The 19492-nt window shown below is 48.7% G+C and overlaps 1 protein-coding gene across 2 annotated transcripts in view; it reads right to left on the bottom strand.

Annotated features, from left to right (window-relative positions):
• APOOL (apolipoprotein O like) overlaps positions 1 to 19492 on the bottom strand; it is a 113267-nt gene that overhangs the window by 44794 nt on the left and 48981 nt on the right. For both annotated transcript variants that reach the window (XM_030209127.1, XM_030209126.1), the window contains exons 3-4: positions 15744 to 15863; positions 10241 to 10295 (exon numbers count right to left, since the gene is read on the bottom strand). In XM_030209127.1, the coding sequence (XP_030064987.1) occupies positions 10241 to 10295; positions 15744 to 15863 (175 nt within the window). The remainder of the gene's footprint in view (positions 1 to 10240; positions 10296 to 15743; positions 15864 to 19492) is intronic.

The following is a 19492-nucleotide window of genomic DNA, read 5'->3' as shown; positions in this document are numbered from 1 at the left end:
TAGTTTATCAGGGGGAGACAATTTTCCCTATATACAGATTCAACACTTTGTGGGGAAATTGGGTTGGGGTGGGGGAGTCCACAGGAGAGGGAGAGTTTGGAAAATCTGTGGCTTTTGTTGAAGATGGTTCCCAGACCAATATCAGTGATATATAAATTTTTGAGGGGGCATGATCCTAGGACATTTGGGTTTCAGGGAGCTTGGGAGGAGGATTTAAGTTACCGCTTTTCTGATCAGGAGTGGGACGTTATTTGTGGGGAGGTGCGGAAAGCTTCGGTATGTGTGTTGGTGCAGGAAAATGCATGTAAAATTTTATTCCGATAGTATTACACACCAGAGAGATTGAAGAGGATATACCCCGGTGCTTCGGATTTGTGTTGGAGGTGTGGTTCACAAAGAGGTTCATTTATGCATATATGGTGGTCATGCCCCAGGGTGGTCCCTTTTTGGCAAGATGTTATGAAAGCATTAGTGAAGTTAATTGGATCATCCCTGGTGTGCAGTCCTTTGGCGTGTCTGTTGGGTTTATACAATGAGAGGGAAACTTGGGAGGAAAGGAAATTGTTGCGCTGGGGGCTGGCAGCAGCTAAGTGCCTCATAGCACAGTATTGGAAGAGGATAGATTCTCCGACATTGACTGACTGGAAATGTAAATTGGGTTAGTTAATACAAATGGAGAGACCAACGGCCTACCACAGGGAGGGGTTAGGGCGACATAAGGGAAAGCGAATGCTACATACCTGTAGAAGGTATTCTCCGAGGACAGCAGGCTGATTGTTCTCACTGATGGGTGACGTCCACGGCAGCCCCTCCAATCGGAAACTTCACTAGCAAAGTCCTTTGCTAGTCCTCGCGCGCACCGCGCATGCGCGGCCGTCTTCCCGCCCGAAACCGGCTCGAGCCGGCCAGTCCAGTATGTAGCAAGACAATACACTTCAAGGGAAGACACAACTCCAAAGGGGAGGCGGGCGGGTTTGTGAGAACAATCAGCCTGCTGTCCTCGGAGAATACCTTCTACAGGTATGTAGCATTCGCTTTCTCCGAGGACAAGCAGGCTGCTTGTTCTCACTGATGGGGTATCCCTAGCCCCCAGGCTCACTCAAAACAACAACCATGGTCAATTGGGCCTCGCAACGGCGAGGACATAACTGAGATTGACCTAAAAAATTTACCAACTAACTGAGAGTGTAGCCTGGAACAGAACAAACAGGGCCCTCGGGGGGTGGAGTTGGATCCTAAAGCCCAAACAGGTTCTGAAGAACTGACTGCCCGAACCGACTGTCGCGTCGGGTATCCTGCTGCAGGCAGTAATGAGATGTGAATGTGTGGACAGATGACCACGTCGCAGCTTTGCAAATTTCTTCAATGGAGGCTGACTTCAAGTGGGCTACCGACGCAGCCATGGCTCGAACATTATGAGCCGTGACATGACCCTCAAGAGCCAGCCCCGCCTGGGCGTAAGTGAAGGAAATGCAATCTGCTAGCCAATTGGATATGGTGCGTTTTCCTACAGCCACTCCCCTCCTATTGGGATCAAAAGAAACAAACAATTGGGCGGACTGTCTGTGGGGCTGTGTCCGCTCCAGATAGAAGGCCAATGCTCTCTTACAGTCCAATGTGTGCAGCTGACGCTCAGCAGGGCAGGAATGAGGACGGGGAAAGAATGTTGGCAAGACAATTGACTGGTTCAGATGGAACTCCGACACGACCTTTGGCAGAAACTTAGGGTGAGTGCGGAGGACTACTCTGTTGTGATGAAATTTGGTGTAAGGGGCCTGGGCTACCAGGGCCTGAAGCTCACTGACTCTACGAGCCGAAGTAACTGCCACCAAGAAAATGACCTTCCAGGTCAAGTACTTCGGATGGCAGGAATTCAGTGGCTCAAAAGGAGGTTTCATCAGCTGGGTGAGAACGACATTGAGATCCCATGACACTGTAGGAGGCTTGACAGGGGGCTTTGACAAAAGCAAACCTCTCATGAAGCGAACAACTAAAGGCTGTCCTGAGATCGGCTTACCTTCCACACGGTAATGGTATGCACTAATCGCACTAAGGTGAACCCTTACGGAGTTGGTCTTGAGACCAGACTCAGACAAGTGCAGAAGGTAATCAAGCAGGGTCTGTGTAGGACAAGAGCGAGGATCTAAGGCCTTGCTGTCACACCAGACGGCAAACCTCCTCCAATGGAAGAAGTAACTCCTCTTAGTGGAATCTTTCCTGGAAGCAAGCAAGATGCGGGAGACACCCTCTGACAGACCCAAAGAGGCAAAGTCTACGCCCTCAACATCCAGGCCGTAAGAGCCAGCGACTGGAGGTTGGGATGCAGAAGCGCCCCTTCGTCCTGTGTGATGAGGGTCGGAAAACACTCCAATCTCCACGGTTCTTCGGAGGACAACTCCAGAAGAAGAGGGAACCAGATCTGACGCGGCCAAAAGGGAGCAATCAGAATCATGGTGCCTCGGTCTTGCTTGAGTTTCAACAAAGTCTTCCCCACCAGAGGGATAGGAGGATAAGCATACAGCAGGCCCTCCCCCCAATCCAGGAGGAAGGCATCCGATGCCAGTCTGCCGTGGGCCTGAAGCCTGGAACAGAACTGAGGGACTTTGTGGTTCACTCGAGATGCGAAGAGATCTACCAAGGGGGTGCCCCACGCTTGGAAGACCTGACGCACCACTCGGGAGTTGAGCGACCACTCGTGAGGTTGCATAATCCTGCTCAACCTGTCGGCCAGACTGTTGTTTACGCCTGCCAGATATGTGGCTTGGAGCACCATGCCTTGACGGCGAGCCCAGAGCCACATGCTGACGGCTTCCTGACACAGGGGGCGAGATCCGGTGCCCCCCTGCTTGTTGACATAGTACATGGCAACCTGGTTGTCTGTCTGAATTTGGATAATTTGGTGGGACAGCCGATCTCTGAAAGCCTTCAGAGCGTTCCAGATCGCTCGTAACTCCAGAAGATTGATCTGCAGATCGCGTTCCTGGAGGGACCAGCTTCCTTGGGTGTGGAGCCCATCGACATGAGCTCCCCATCCCAGGAGGGACGCATCCGTGGTCAGCACTTTTTGTGGCTGAGGAATTTGGAAGGGACGTCCCAGAGTCAAATTGGAGCAAATCGTCCACCAATACAGGGAGTCGAGAAAACTTGTGGACAGGTGGATCACGTCCTCTAGACCTCCTGCGGCCTGATACCACTGAGAGGCCAGGGTCCATTGAGCAGATCTCATGTGAAGGCGGGCCATGGGAGTCACATGAACTGTGGAGGCCATGTGGCCCAGCAATCTCAACATCTGCCGAGCTGTGATCTGCTGGGACGCTCGCACCCGCGAGACGAGGGACAACAAGTTGTTGGCTCTCGTCTCTGGGAGATAGGCGCGAGCCGTCCGAGAATCCAGCAGAGCTCCTATGAATTCGAGTCTCTGCGCTGGGAGAAGGTGGGACTTTGGATAATTTATCACAAACCCCAGTAGTTCCAGTAGGCGAATAGTCATCCGCATGGACTGCAGGGCTCCTGCCTCTGATGTGTTCTTTACCAGCCAATCGTCGAGATATGGGAACACGTGCACTCCCAGCCTGCGGAGTGCCGCTGCTACCACAGCTAGGCACTTTGTGAACACCCTGGGCGCAGAGGCGAGCCCAAAGGGTAGCACACAGTACTGGAAGTGGCGTGTGCCCACCTGAAATCGCAGATACTGTCTGTGAGCTGGCAGTATCGGGATGTGTGTGTAGGCATCCTTCAAGTCCAGAGAGCATAGCCAATCGTTTTGCTGAATCATGGGGAGAAGGGTGCCCAGGGAAAGCATCCTGAACTTTTCTTTTTCGAGATATTTGTTCAGGGCCCTTAGGTCTAGGATGGGACGCATCCCCCCTGTTTTCTTTTCCACAAGGAAGTACCTGGAATAGAATCCCAGCCCTTCTTGCCCGGATGGCACGGGCTCGACCGCATTGGCGCCGAGAAGGGCGGAGAGTTCCTCTGCAAGTACCTGCTTGTGTTGGAAGCTGTAAGACTGAGCTCCCGGTGGACAATTTGGAGGTTTTGATGTCAAATTGAGGGTGTATCCCTGCCGGACTATTTGCTGAACCCACTGATCGGAGGTTATGAGAGGCCACCTTTGGTGAAAAGCTTTCAACCTCCCTCCGACTGGCAGGTCGCCCGGCACGGACACTTGGATGTCGGCTATGCTCTGCTGGAGCCAGTCAAAAGCTCGCCCCTTGCTTTTGCTGGGGAGCCGCGGGGCCTTGCTGAGTCGCACGCTGCTGACGAGAGCGAGCGCGCTGGGGCTTAGCCTGGGCCGCAGGCTGTCGGGAAGGAGGATTGTACCTACGCTTGCCAGAAGAGTAGGGAACAGTCTTCCTTCCCCCGAAAAATCGTCTACCTGTAGAGGTAGAGGCTGAAGGCTGCCGGCGGGCGAATTTGTCGAATGCGGTGTCCCGCTGGTGGACAGACTCTACCACCTGTTCGACTTTTTCGCCAAAAATATTGTCCGCACGGCAAGGCGAGTCCGCAATCCGCTGCTGGAGTCTATTCTCCAGGTCGGCGGCACGCAGCCATGAGAGCCTGCGCATCACCACACCTTGAGCAGCGGCCCTGGACGCAACATCAAAAGTGTCATAAACTCCTCTGGCCAGGAATTTTCTGCACGCCTTCAGCTGCCTGACCACCTCCTGAAAAGGCTTGGCTTGCTCGGGGGGAAGAGCATCAACCAAGCCCGCCAACTGCCGCACATTGTTCCGCATGTGTATGCTCGTGTAGAGCTGGTAAGACTGGATCTTGGACACGAGCATAGAGGAATGGTAGGCCTTCCTCCCAAAGGAGTCTAAGGTTCTAGCGTCCTTGCCCGGGGGCGCCGAAGCATGTTCCCTAGAACTCTTAGCCTTCTTTAGGGCCAAATCCACAACTCCAGAGTCATGAGGCAACTGAGTGCGCATCAGCTCTGGGTCCCCATGGATCCGGTACTGGGACTCGATCTTCTTGGGAATGTGGGGATTAGTTAAGGGTTTTGTCCAGTTCGCAAGCAATGTCTTTTTTAGGACATGGTGCAAGGGAACAGTGGACGCTTCCTTAGGTGGAGAAGGATAGTCCAGGAGCTCAAACATTTCAGCCCTGGGCTCGTCCTCCACAACCACCGGGAAGGGGATGGCCGTAGACATCTCCCGGACAAAGGAAGCGAAAGACAGGCTCTCAGGAGGAGAAAGCTGCCTTTCAGGAGAGGGAGTGGGATCAGACGGAAGACCCTCAGACTCCTCGTCAGAGAAATATCTGGGGTCTTCCTCTTCCTCCCACGAGGCCTCACCCTCGGTGTCAGACACAAGTTCCCGAACCTGTGTCTGCAACCTCGCCCTGCTCGACTCAGTGGAACCACGTCCACGACGGGGGCGTCGAGAGGAAGACTCCCTCGCCCGCATCGGCGAAGCTCCCTCCGCCGACGTAGTCGGGGAGCCCTCCTGGGAGGTGGCCGCGGTCGGCACCGCACGCGGTACCGACGTCGGGGACCTCAACCTGGGCGATGGGCCAGCCGGCACCACGCTCGACGGTACCGGAGGCGCAAGCACCGCCGGTACCGGAGGGGTAGGGCGCAACAGCTCTCCCAGAATCTCTGGGAGAACGGCCCGGAGGCTCTCGTTCAGAGTGGCTGCAGAAAAAGGCTGAGAGGTCGATGCAGGCGTCGACGTCAGAACCTGTTCCGGGCGAGGAGGCTGTTCCGGGCTGTCCAGAGTGGAGCGCATCGACACCTCTTGAACAGAGGGTGAGCGGTCCTCTCGGTGCCGATGCCTGCTGGGTGCCGAATCCCTCGGCGACCCAGAGCTCTCGGTGCCGACATGGGGAGGAGACCGGTGTCGATGCTTCTTCGATTTCTTCCGAAGCATGTCACCGGAGCTCCCCGGCACCGACGAGGAGGACGTAGAATCCATCCGTCGCTTCCTCGGGGCCGAGACCGAAGAGGGTCGATCTCGGGGGGGCTGTACCGCAGGAGCCCTCAGGGTAGGAGGAGACCCACCCGAGGGCTCACCGCCACCAGCAGGGGAATGGACAGCCCTCACCTGCACTCCACTCGATGCACCACCGTCCGACGACATCAGGAGACGAGGGCCCGGTACCACCGACGTCGATGCAGCTATCCGATGTCTCGGCGCCGATGCAGAGGCCCGATGCCTCGATGCAAGGGCGGCCGAGGAAGATGGTCTGGACGCTGACGACGTCGATGCACTCGAAGATCCCGGTGCCGATGCCGACGAAGAGCCCGAGAACAACACGTTCCACTGGGCTAGTCTCGCTACCTGAGTCCGCCTTTGAAGCAGGGAACACAGACTGCAGTTCTGAGGGCGGTGCTCAGCCCCCAGACACTGAAGACACGACGAGTGTCGATCAGTGAGCGAGATAACCCGGGCGCACTGGGTGCACTTCTTGAAGCCGCTGGAAGGCTTCGATGTCATGGGCGGAAAAATCACGCCGGCGAAATCAAAAGCCGAAATGGCGAAAATTGAAGCACCAAAATTTAGAGGGAGAAAAATCTCGACCGAGGCCGAAAGAGGCCTACCCCGACGACGAAAGAAAACTTATCGGGGCAAAAAGCTGGAAGTACGGGGAGGATTGACACGAAACCCGGGGAGGGTTTCCGGAGCACTTCCCGCACTAGAAGAAAGCTTTTCCGAAGAAAAAACACGCTCAAAAAAACTTTGGACGCGCGAGGTCGACTTTCCGGGGCTCGACACGGCGAAAAAACGACCGTACCGAGTGCGGACAAAAGAAGACTGGCCGGCTCGAGCCGGTTTCGGGCGGGAAGACGGCCGCGCATGCGCGGTGCGCGCGGTGCGCGCGAGGACTAGCAAAGGACTTTGCTAGTGAAGTTTCCGATTGGAGGGGCTGCCGTGGACGTCACCCATCAGTGAGAACAAGCAGCCTGCTTGTCCTCGGAGAAGATGGGTTCACTTACAACAGAACTGACAAGTATTTAGGTTAATGGGATCTTATAGGAGGGGGGAGGGTTAGGGGGGAGGGAGGGGGAGCGAGAGTGTCCCAAAGAACCATGGGGTGCTCTGAAGCCGAGTACGGGCTGGTGATGGTTAGAGTGAAGGGGGTTGATGTATTTTAGGAGTATAAGGTTTAAATGGGCAGTGGTTGTTGTTTTTGGGATGCACTTGTTATTTGCTGTAGTGGGTACAGTGATGAGATGGGTTTTTTCGATGTAGTAGCATAGTAGTTAAGTATTTATGAGCCCCTGTGTGGGCAAATGTGAGCGAGATGTGCTCTTGTTACGGAGTTATGCAAAATAAAAAATATTTTAAAGTGAAAAAAAAACAAAAAACAGTTTTGATCTGATGGAATCTTGGGTGCCCAGTTTCAAACTCAAATTAAACTGGGAAAAGACTAAATTCCTCATACTTACCAACCCCTAACCTATTTCCTTAAAAAAACTTCATTATTGACAACACATTATGGGGGAGATTCTATACATATGATGCCAAAAAAAAAGCAGCTCTGAGATCAGTGCCAATTAAGCATATTCTATAATCTGCGCCTAGATTTAGGCATCGATTATAGATTACATTTAGTTGATATCTTAGCGCCTAAAATTACACGCATCCATTTACACCAATGAAAATGTGGCGTAAATCCCGGCATGTAGATTTAGGTGCACTGGGCCATATTCACTAGGTGCGTAAATTTCAGAATGCTCACAAAATGCCCATTTCCCCACCCATAAACACACTCCTTTTGAACTGCATGTTAGAACTTTGGTGCATTTTGTTACAGAATATGCTTAGCGAGTTGTGCGCACAAATTCTAATCAGTTCCAATTAGTGCTCATTATTGCTTGTTAAGTGCTGTTATCAGTGCTCATTAGCATGTTAAGTTACACGCCTTGTTATAGAATCCACGCTGATTTTGGCGCAGCTCTCTAGGCTCGCTATGAGAATCCAGAAGGATATGCCTTAGATCAATCGATGAAAATCCTGGGCATCACCATCGACCAGCATTTATCATTCGAAGCTCAAGTTTCAAAGGTGGTCTCAAGTGTCTTCTTTACAGTATGGAAGTTAAAAAGGTTGTGTCCTTTCTTCCCAAGCACCACACTTCATACTATCACCCAATCTCTGGTACTATCCAAATTTGATTATTGTAATGCCATATATGCTGGTATTAAACTCTCACTCCTTAAAAAACTACAAACAGCACAAAATACTGCTGCCCGTCTTTTATGCAGTGCTTCTCACTTTGAGAAGGCTTCCCCTTTCTTGTTAAACTTAACTGGCTTCCCATAAACACCAGGATCACCTTTAAAATATGCATGACTACTTACCAAATCAACCTAATGATGATACCGTTAGCCAAATTACTAGCCAATTAAAACCTCAACCCTTATATATATGCAGATGATGTCAAGATTTATATCCCGTTTAAACACGACCTAAATGAAATCACCAACGAGATCAACCAAAGCCTCCAAATCATGCACTCCTGGGCGGATGCATTCCAACTAAAACTCAACGCAGAAAAAACAAAATGTCTTGTACTCGCATCACAACATAACACAAACAACTTCACCACCATAACCACACCATACTGCTGCCTTTCCATCTCATAAAATCTGAAAATTCTTGGAGTTACCATCGATCAAAACCTAACACTCGATGCCCACGTGAAGAACACAACGAAAAAGATGTTCCAATCCATGTGGAAACTCAAAAGAGTAAAACCTTTCTTCCCGAGATACGTCTTCCGTTCCCTAGTACAATCATTGGTACTGAGTCACCTGGACTACTGCAATGCACTGTACGCTGGATGCAAAGAACAGAACATCAAAAAACTTCAAACAGCCCAAAATACCGCTGCCAGACTCATATTTGGAAAAACTAAATATGAAAGTGCAAAACCCCTAAGAGAGAAACTTCATTGGCTCCCACATAAGGAACGCATCACGTTCAAGGTCTACACGATTGTCCACAAAATCATCCACGCAGACGTCCCAACCTATATGCTAAACCTTGTGGACTTACCGCCCAGAAATGCCAAAAGATCATCACGCAAATTTCTGAATCTACACTTCCCCAACTGCAAAGGACTAAAATACAAGCTGATGCATGCATGCACCTACCTTCTCTTACATGAGCACGCAGTTGTGGAATGCACTACCTACTACTTTGAAAACCATCAAAGAAATAACCAACTTTCGAAAATCTCTGAAGACACATCTCTTCAACAAGGCTTACAATGAAAACCCATAACCTTACTAAATCACTTCAACAAGGTTCACAAAGCAAACCCATAACTTACTAAATCACCTCGCCAACTCGCCCAGCAACGACAGTCTAATTTCTTTAACGTTTTTATTTATCCACCTAAACCTTTTCTTCTTTCCCTATTTAACACTTTTACATCACTAATCATATCTAATATCCTTGAATGGCAAAGCCATAACAAGACTATGTAAGCCTGCAAATGCAGAAGCGAGCTGAGTGCCGATTGAAATACAGTCGATTGACCCACGGACCCTGAGGAAGAAGGCGAAACTTGGGCCGAGTTGGGCCGTGGACGGGGTTTATATGACTGTATTCTGTTTGTGAGACTGCCCAGAATTTTTCTAGCAGCAAGCTAAGTACCCATGAAATTTAATTTGATTAAAATAAGAAAATAGAAGTGGGTTACTTAATAGAGGTTTTTGAGCCAGTGATGATCGGGCGGTGCTCCCTAACGTTGTTATACAACACAAGGAGTACACGCCAGGATTGAGGCTTTTCCTCTATAATTTAAATAGAATTCATATTTGACGCTATCAATATCTATTTAGGAGTCTAAAATTATATGTGTCTTGACTATAAGCCACATTGAACCTGAGTTTGTTCAGAATAATGTGAGATACAAATGTATCAAACAAATACATCAGATACAACACATCTATTTGTACAATGTTGTGTCCTTAAATTATTTTTCCTTTTTATGTATCAAATCCCCTCCTCTAATTCCACTGTATGAGTGCACATATGGAAGTCAAGTAGTATGTCAACCTAGCTAAATTTTTGAATTAGCCAAGGTGACATGTCTGCATAAACCTAAATCTAGTTTTCTATATTGTCATTAGATCTTCAGGGAAAATTAAATTTTTAATTAAACTATTTTAAACCCAGGCCAGTGAGGATGGTTGTGAAGACCTACAAAAGGTAAATTTTTAAATATTTATTTACAACGTATCCTACCATATTCTTCTTACCCAATCTGTCTCAGAGGACAAATATCCTACCTTTTCCAAACTGGACTGTATTCCTTACTCCATCTTTAACAGAGATACAAACATTCTAAATAAAAGAAGACATTAGTCAGAAATGACAATAATAGAAAACAGTGAATCATGAACTTGCTATTTGCCTTTTTAAATTACCACTACACTCAAATAAATATTCCCAGTTAAAAATCATACAGCACATGTACTATAGATCGGTTGCATTTATTCCTGTTTGCAAAGCTTATGGAAGGATTAGTTACTCTGCAATTGACAAGGTTTCTTGATTTCATAATATTTTATATTTATTTCAATCAGGTTTTCATTCAACCTTCAGCACAGAAACAGTGATTAGTTCTATATTAGATCACACTAAGTCAATTATTAGTAAATGTTATAAAGCACTTTTACTTCAATTCGATGTCCCTAGTGCTTTTGTGCTAGTGAAGCATATCTTATTGCAGGAATCTTTAGGAATAGTAGGTAATGTGCTGAAGTTGAAGTAACCTTGGGGTCATCTTCAACTCCTCTCTCTCGTTCTCTGAACATATTCAGCAGACTGCTAAAACCTGTCATTTCTTTCTCTATAATATCACCAAAATTCACCCTTTTCTTTCTGAGCAAATTACCAGAACCCTTATCCAAACTCTTATCACCTCTTGCTTAGACTATTGCAACTTGCTTCTCACAGGTCTCCCACTTAGCTATCTCTCTCCTCTTCAATCTGTTCATAATTCTGCTGCACGACTTATATTCCGCCAGTGTCGCTATGCTCATATTAGCCCTCTCCTCAAGTCACTTCACTGACTCCCTATCCGTTTCTGCATACAGTTCAAACTCCTCTTATTGACCTATAAGTGCATTCACTTTGCAACTCCTCAGTACTTCTCCACTCTCATCTCTCCCTACACTCCTCCCTGGGAACTCCGTTCACTGGGTAAATCTCTCTTATCTGCACTCTTCTCCTCCACTGCTAACTTCAGACTCCGTTCCTTTTATCTTGCTGCACCATATGCCTGGAATAGACTTCCTGAGCCGGTATGTCAAGCTCCATCTCTGGCCATCTTCAAATCTCGGCTAAAAGCCCACCTTTTTGATGCTGCTTTTAACTCCTAACCATTACTCACTTGTTCAATACCCTTATTTTATCCCCACCTTAGTAATTCTCTTATCTCTTATTTGTCCTGTTTGTCTGTCCTATTTAGATTGTAAGCTCTGTCAAGCAGGGACTGTCTCTTTATGTTCAAGTGTATGTCTAGTAGCACTATAGAAATGATAAGTAGTAGTAAGTGGTTTCAGGGTTTTTTGAAATTTAGATCTTACAGGGTTAAAATGAACAACAAACTATCTGATGCTTGTCGAAACCCATGTGGGGTCTATTGCTCACGTTGTTTAACATTTTTGTAAGCTCTTTGGGAGTCAAACTGGAAAAACATGGCTTTAGAGCCTATATATATGCTGATACTACAGTTTTTATCCCAATGGAACTACCTAATATACAGAAAAGCGTAATCACAAACTAAAATAAAACAGATAAAACAAAATGTTTATTGATTAGCAACAAATTAGATTTGCTGGTCTCAATTGGATCAATCGGATTGAATATAAACTTTCTCCAACCATTAAAATTTTGAGAGTTTCGATAGACTGTACTCTATCCCTACAGCCTCAAAATCAATGCCTTAATGAGGAAATCATTCCTATTGTTAAGAAAACTAAGGAGGATCCGAAAATTGTTTGCAGTAGAACATTTTCGACAGTGCAGGCTCTGTTGCTCTCCCAGTTGGACTACTGTATTAGTTATATAGGTTGTACTAAATTTTTGTTAAAAAAATTGCAAACAACACAGAACAAAGCAGTTCGACTGATCTTCTCCTCGGGTTCATTTGATAGGATCTCACATTGCTGTAAGAAATTACATTGGGTTTTATTTAAACTCTCATGTTATTTTACACAAAATTCTATATGGTGAGTTAACATTGTATATATATGAACACTTTATTTTTGTTGATTCGTCTAAATCAAGAAGAACGTGTACAGCTGGTGAAGCACACTGCTGTAAAAACCCCGCCAAGAGCTTGACCTGGATGCACTTATTGAGAGAGGTCATCGGGAAAAGCTGGGATGCCGGTTTAAAGATAGACTGCTGAACTACTGAGGTCAAGATGGGTGCCTGGTTTTGGGTGTGAGAGACCTGCGCACTGGAACTTTTTATGGAGGGGAAGCGGTCCTCCCGGCACCATGCATTGAGGGGAATCAATGCCAATGCTTCTTGGCCTTTGCTTGATGCCGAGGACAATGCCAAATCCCCATATTGCCTCGGTGTCGGGTCAGATTGTAACCGGTCCCAGGGGCCATGCACAGCAGCTGGAGTCAAGGCTTCTCAGCCATACGGGCCAATGCAACTCCCAACGTGGATGCTGATACCAACGCCAAGGTTTCAGACTGGGCTCCAAAAATCTTTTCCCTTTGAGCCTCTCTGGCCAGATGGGTTCTTTTCCTCATACAAAGGCAAAGAACACAGCTGGTAAGGGTATGTTCAACACTGAAGACACCTTCTTTTTCTAGTGTTTATGTGCATTATGGTACCTTCACGCTTTTTTTGAATGTTGGATTTATTTATAGATTTTTGCATGTGCTTGTACCTTATTCTGTTAAGTGTTGGGGAAGGAGTTTTTTGAGCCAGCAATTTTTCTCCCTTTGTAGGGGAGTTTTTTGTGCTCGTTCTTTTTTCTCCTCTTACCCCGTTTCTGACCAATGATAGTACTGGACTCCCATGTTTGACAGTGGCATATTTATCACTTTACTACTATAAAAGGCCCGTTTCGGTAGGCAATGAAACGGGCGCTAGCAAGGTAATCCCCCCCCCTGCAGCATCCCTCCTGTCTCCCCTGCCCTCCCCTGCAGCCACCCATCTGGTCTCAGGACCCCCTCCCCACCAACCCTCCTCTGCCCCTGCAGCTGCGCATGTGCAGCGGCCCTCCTCTCTCTCCTGCTCCCCCTGCAGCCACCCATGTCCAGCGACTCTCCTCTCTCCCTGCCCCCCTGCAGCCACCCATGTCCAGCAACCCTCCTCTCCCCCTGCAGCTACCAATGTCCAGCGACCCTCTTCTCCCCTGCCCCCCTGCAGCGACCCATGTCCAACAACCCTCCTCTCCTTTCCCCTTACCCCCCCTATAGCCACCCATGTCCAGCGACCACCTCTCTCCCCTGCCCCCCCTGCAGCCACCCATGTCCAGCGACCCTCCTCTCCCCCGCCCCCGTGCAGCGTCCCTTCTGTCTCCCCTGCCCTCTCCTACAGCCACCCATCTGGTCTCAGGACCTCCTCCATACCTCCCTCTTCCCTGCCCCCCCTGTAGCCATCCATGTCCAGCGACCCTCCTCTCCCCCTGCAGCCACCCATGTCCAGCGACCCTCCCCTCCCCCTTCGGCGCATCACCCAAGCCCCTACCCCCCCAGCGCATCACCCAAGCCCCTACCCCCCCTCGGGCACATCAACCCCCTCGCCACCCGCAGCCGCCAATACTAACGCTGTCCGGCCGCTGCTGCGTCTCCTGTTGAGCAGCAGCGGCCGGTACAAAAAGAAAAAAGCCAAAAAAAGATTTTAAACCTGAAACACGGCTCTGTAGACAGCCATCTGGCATTGGCTGTCATCCCTGCAGTCGCTCCTCCTCTGCCCTCTGACATCGCTACGCTGCTCCAGGGTCTTCCTGCAGGGGCATTGACGTGGAGGGGAGAGGAGGAGCGGCTGCAGTGACGACAGCCAATGCCAGATGGCTGTCTACAGAGCCGTGTTTCAGGTTTAAAATCTTTTTTTGGCTTTTTTCGTTTTGTACCGGCCGCTGCTGCTCCTTAGGAGAAGCAGCAGCGGCCGGACAGCATTAGTATTGGCAGCTGCGCGTGGCGAGGGAGTTGATGTGCCCGAGGGGGGGGGGGGGGTAGAGGCTTTGGTGATGCGCCGGGGGGAGGGTCTTGGGTGATGCGTCGAGGTGGGGGGTAGGGGCTTGGGTGCTGTGCCGGGGCGGAGGGGCTTGGGTGTTGCGCCGAGGGGGGGCACTGACAGCTGATTGGTAGGCAGGGGGAGGAGTAGGGAAACTGCTCCTCCCCATGCCTGGCTCGCGGTTTTGCAGGGCAGGGGCTTGGGTGTTGCGCCGAGGGGGGGGCACTGACAGCTGTTTCCCAGGCAGGGGGAGGAGTAGGGAAACACGCTCCGTGTGTTTCCCTACTCCTCCCCTTGCCTTGGAAACACCTGTCAGTGACATCACTGACGTCAGTGCATTCTAAGCTGCCTAGCAGACCACCTCCGAGGGAGCCACTGTCCCAGGCATATTAGAACGTTGGAGGTGAGAATTATTATATAGGATGTGTTGGTCTTATCGGGAGATTTGAGGTCATGTTTATTTAATAATTCATTTAAGGGTAGTTTTCTTGTGAATTAGGTGCTAGCACTGTAAAAATTATTTTCAAACTACAATTTTTTTGGATTTTCTTGGGTTTTTGTAGTTTGGTCCCTGTATTTTGTACAACTTGAAAATGTAACCATATGTCAAAGCAATTTTTGTTCTTTTCTATAAGCAATTTTACTTTGCAAATAGTTTAGAGTTTTTCACCACCAGAGGTCACTACTACACAATATTAAAGTTACTGTATTGGAAGTTATATGACTGAAAACAGCTTTGCCCAGAATAAAAATAGAAAAGCAGTTCTATCTTTTTCTAGTGACCATGATACAGGTCTAGCAGATTCAAGATTAAAAAAAAATACTTTTCAAACTTTCCTACTGATTACAAAGTTACTATCTCCGATCCTTTTAGAGGCCTCCTATTGTCTTTAATATCAGGTCACAATTTTTGCTATGTATTTGCGGTAGAAAAGGATCCAAATATGGCCAGCCAACACACAGACTTTTTTTAAAGACCAGTTTAACAATAGTGCTGGTTAGCCACAAGCCAAATACTTTGGGCTGAAGAGCACCTCAAATGACAGCCACTATCTTCTCCTTGGAGTCCAAACCTCCATCACCTGCTGTTGGCCGTTTTTTTTTACTGCAGGATTCATCACCCACAGTAGAGATTGGGAGAGCAGAAAGAGCCATTTGCACAGTGACCACCAGAAGGCTGAACACTGTACATGAGACAGAATGGGAGAAGTATAGGCCCATTTGCACACTGCAGGGAAATGTAAAGGACATGATATGTGATGGTAAAGTGAAGGTGTTGGAAAGAAGGTGGTTATAGAAGGGGAAGCTGTAGGCAAGGGTTTGGGACCTGATACAATGCTGTGAGCTCAGAAATCCTTTATACTAATCACTCAATACTGTTTGTTCAGAAGGGCAGAAAAATGTACTTGGACCAGGAAGCAATTTATATTGGTTGGTAAGCAGTCTGTGCAGGACTTGACAAAGCACAGACTTAGCAGTAAAATTTTGAAGACTAAAATTGATCACTATTTGTTTTGAATATGGAAATTCCACCCTTATGGCTGCACTAACAAACAAACAAAATAAAACAAAAAACCAACAGACCTTGCACCATTCCACATAAGGATGTACTGTATTTCGTATTGCTGACATCCCCAACTGCAGATGACTAGGCTGTTCTTCAACATATTTAGAATGTTGCACAGGTACAGAGTAAATAGACAACTGGAAGTTGAAAAACAGTTACATATTAGAGTCATAAGAGAGAAAGTTTCAGTGTTAAATCATCACATACTAAAAATTCTTTATGTAAGGGTAAATTAGGCCGTACCTGCTAATTTGCTTTCCTTAGTCCCTCCGGACCGGCCCAGAATGTGACTGATGGGTTGTGCACGCCTTCCAGCAGGTGGAGACTGAGAAAAAAAGCTGTGACTCTAGTGAGCCAATAAGAGCCCTTGCTAGCTAAAGATCAGTAATAAAGTACCAAAGCGGAAGCAAAGCCACAGAAGAAAGACATAACCAGTGCATCCCCAAAACCCAAGCAGCCACTGGCACATTGCCAGCATAGGATGAGTGCCTCCAAATATATAAATGCTCCTGCATAACAGGGCGTTCACTAAACCAGAAAAATTATTTTTTATTTTATAAACTACCAACTAGCAACACAGCTCCAAACAAAGAAATCTCAAAACACAGATATCTGAAGGGAGGGATCTGGGCCGGTCCGGAGGGACTAAAGGAAAGCAAATTAGTAGGTAAGCCCTAATTTACCCTTCCTTAGCGTCCCTCCGGACCGGCCCAGAATGTGACTGATGGGAAGTAACAAAGCAGTGAAATTATGGGAGGGACCCTAGTAGCCCCGCCGACAAAACGCGCGCTCCGAAAGCAACCTGCCGACGACTGAGGACATCCAAACGGTAGTGCTTAGAAAAAGAATGCAAAGACGACCAGGTCGCCGCCCTATAAATGTCTTCCGGAGGCACCAGATAATGCTCTGCCCAAGAGGCTGCCTGATCCCTTGTAGAGTGAGCCTTAACATGCTCTGGAACAGGTTTCCCAGAAAGAAGATAAGCTGAGGCAATCATTTCTTTAAGCCATCGAGAAATAGTGGGCTTAGAGGCCATGAACCCTTTTGCGTGAACCTCCAATCAGAACAAACAAACAATCAGATCGCCGAATGAAATCAGTAGACTTGATATAGTGTTTTAACACCCGTTTGACATCCAAACACTTCAAATGCCACTGCTCCTCGGAACCAGAGAACAAACCTAACACAGGCAATACCATTGGCTGAGAAACATGAAACCAAGTCACAACCTTGGGGAGAAAAGAAGGAACTGGCCGCAAAACTACGCGATCGGAAAAGAACTCCAAAATGGCGATCTACACGACAACGCCTGCAACTCCGAAACTCGCCTAGCCGAAGCAACGGCCACCAAAAATACTGTCTTCAGAGTCAAGTCCTTCAGAGTACAGGACGACAAAGGCTCAAAGGGAGGCTTAGCAAGAACCGAAAGCACCAAATTCAGATCCCAACGAGGAAAGGAACATTGAGACGGGGGATGAAAGAGATTAACCCTCCTCAAAAAACGCACCACATCTGGATGACTAGCTAGAGATCTCCCTTGAACATGACCACGAAACCATGTCAAAGCCGCAATCTGCACCTTAAGAGAAACCAAAGCAAGGCCTTTGTCAAAACCCCACTGCAAAAAATCTAAAATTTGCGGAACCGAAGCACAAAAAGAAGATAGACCAAACTCCTTACACCATCCCTCAAATATCCTCCAGGTGTGCACATAATTCAACGAGGTAGAACGGCGACGAGAGCAAAGCATAGTAGCAATGACCTGAGCGGAGTAACCTTTCTTAGTCAGTTTAGCCCTCTCAAGAGCCAGGCCGTAAGACAAAAATTGATCCGGATCCGGATGAACGACCGGACCCTGCAACAACAGATCTTGCGTGACTAGAAGCCTGAAGGGAACATCCATGAGAAGATGTCGAAGGTCTGCGTACCACGGCCTGCGAGGCTAATCCGGTGCCACTAATATCAGACGTCCCCTGTGAGTCTCTACCTTCTGAACCAGACGCCCTATCAGAGGCCATGGAGGAAAAGCATACATTAGACCGGTTGGCCAGGATTGAAAAGAGCGTCCATGCCCTGCGCTTTGGGATCCTTGCGACGACTGAAGAACAGAGGAAGTTTTGCATTGGCGGCAGAGGTGAACAAGATCCATCCTGGGAGACCCCCAACGATTGACCAGAAGACGAAACGCCACTTTGCTTAGCGACCATTCCCTGAGATTGAGCCAGTGACTGAGAAAATCTGCCTGAACATTTAGAGCCCCTGCCACGTGAACCGCTGACAGAGCTACCAGATGAACCTCCACCCACTGAAGCAGCAGCGACGCCTCTCGTTCCAACGGCAGGCTCCTCGTCCCTCCTTGCCGATTGACATGTGCTACCGCGGTGGCATTGTCCGACATCACGCGGACTGCCCGGCCTTTCAGAAGATGCAAAACCTCTGGAGCGCCAGACGAATCGCTCTGGGCTCTAACAGGTTGACTGAAAAACACGTCTCCTGATGAGACCAGAGGCCCTGAGCAAACTGCCCCTGACAGTGAGCTCCCCAACCGTGGAGACTGGCATCTGTCGTCCCCACCGTCCAGCTGGGCTGATCTAGAGGCACACCTTTGGACACAGTGGCTTCTTGAAGCCACCATCGCAGACTGGTCTTCACTTGGAGAGAAAGTGGCAATCTTTGAAGAGAATCCGACTGGGACGACCACCTCGACAGAAGTGACCTCTGAAGGAGCCTCATAGGAGCCCTGGCCCAGGGCACCGCTTCGATTGTTGCCGCCATGGATCCCAGAACCTGAAGATAGTCCCTTGCTGACAGACTGGACTTCTGCAAGAACTGACAAATCTGAGTCTGTAACTTGATGACACGGGCCGGCGGAAAAAACACGTGACCCTGTTTTGTGTCGAACAGGACCCCCAGATACTCCAACGACTGAGAAGGCTGAAGACGGCTCTTCTGTGTATAGACTACCCAACCTAGGGACTGCAAAACTTCCACCACTCGAACCGTCACTCGAACACTCTCGAGGTAAGACTTTGCCCAGATCAACCAATCGTCTAAGGATGGACTAGAATACCTTCCGTTCTGAGAGCCGCAGCTACAACTACCATGACCTTGGTAAACGTACGAGGAGCAGTCGCAAGACCGAAAGGAAGAGCCTGAAACTGAAAATGGTGACCCAACACTGCAAAACGAAGGAAACGTTGATGTGCAGGATGAATAGGAATGTGGAAACAGGCTTCTGTAAGATCAAGAAATATCAGAAACACCCTGGACCGGTTCGCAACAATGACGGACCTCAAAGTCTCCATACGAAACGAGGGCACCTTGAGAGCTCGATTGACCACCTTGAGATCTAAAATTGGTCGAAAGGACCCCTCCTTCTTGGGTACCAGAAAATAAATGGAGTAACGGCCTTGACACTGCTCCGCCAGAGGGACCGGACAAATTGCTCGAAGGTCCAGAAGTCTGCTGAGAGTATCTCTGATGGCATCGGCCTTGAGGCGAGAACGGCAAGGGGATTCCAGAAAAGCATCTGACAAAGGATGAGCAAACTCTAATGCATACCCGTCTTGAATAACCTCTAATACCCACTGGTCCGAAGTAATCTGGGTCCACCTCTCTTGAAATTGTGCCAACCGAGCACCCACTTGGACTAGAGGCTGGGCCCGCAAACCTTCATTGTTGCGTAGGGGAGGAGGAGGAAAGAGAACCCCCGGCCTCTCGACCCCCTCTACAACCTCCACGAAAGGACTGAGTCCTTTGGAAAAAT

This window comes from Microcaecilia unicolor, chromosome 7 (assembly GCF_901765095.1).
Source record: "Microcaecilia unicolor chromosome 7, aMicUni1.1, whole genome shotgun sequence".
Taxonomy (NCBI): Eukaryota; Metazoa; Chordata; class Amphibia; order Gymnophiona; family Siphonopidae; genus Microcaecilia; species Microcaecilia unicolor.
This window is presented reverse-complemented; position numbering and strand designations above follow the sequence as displayed.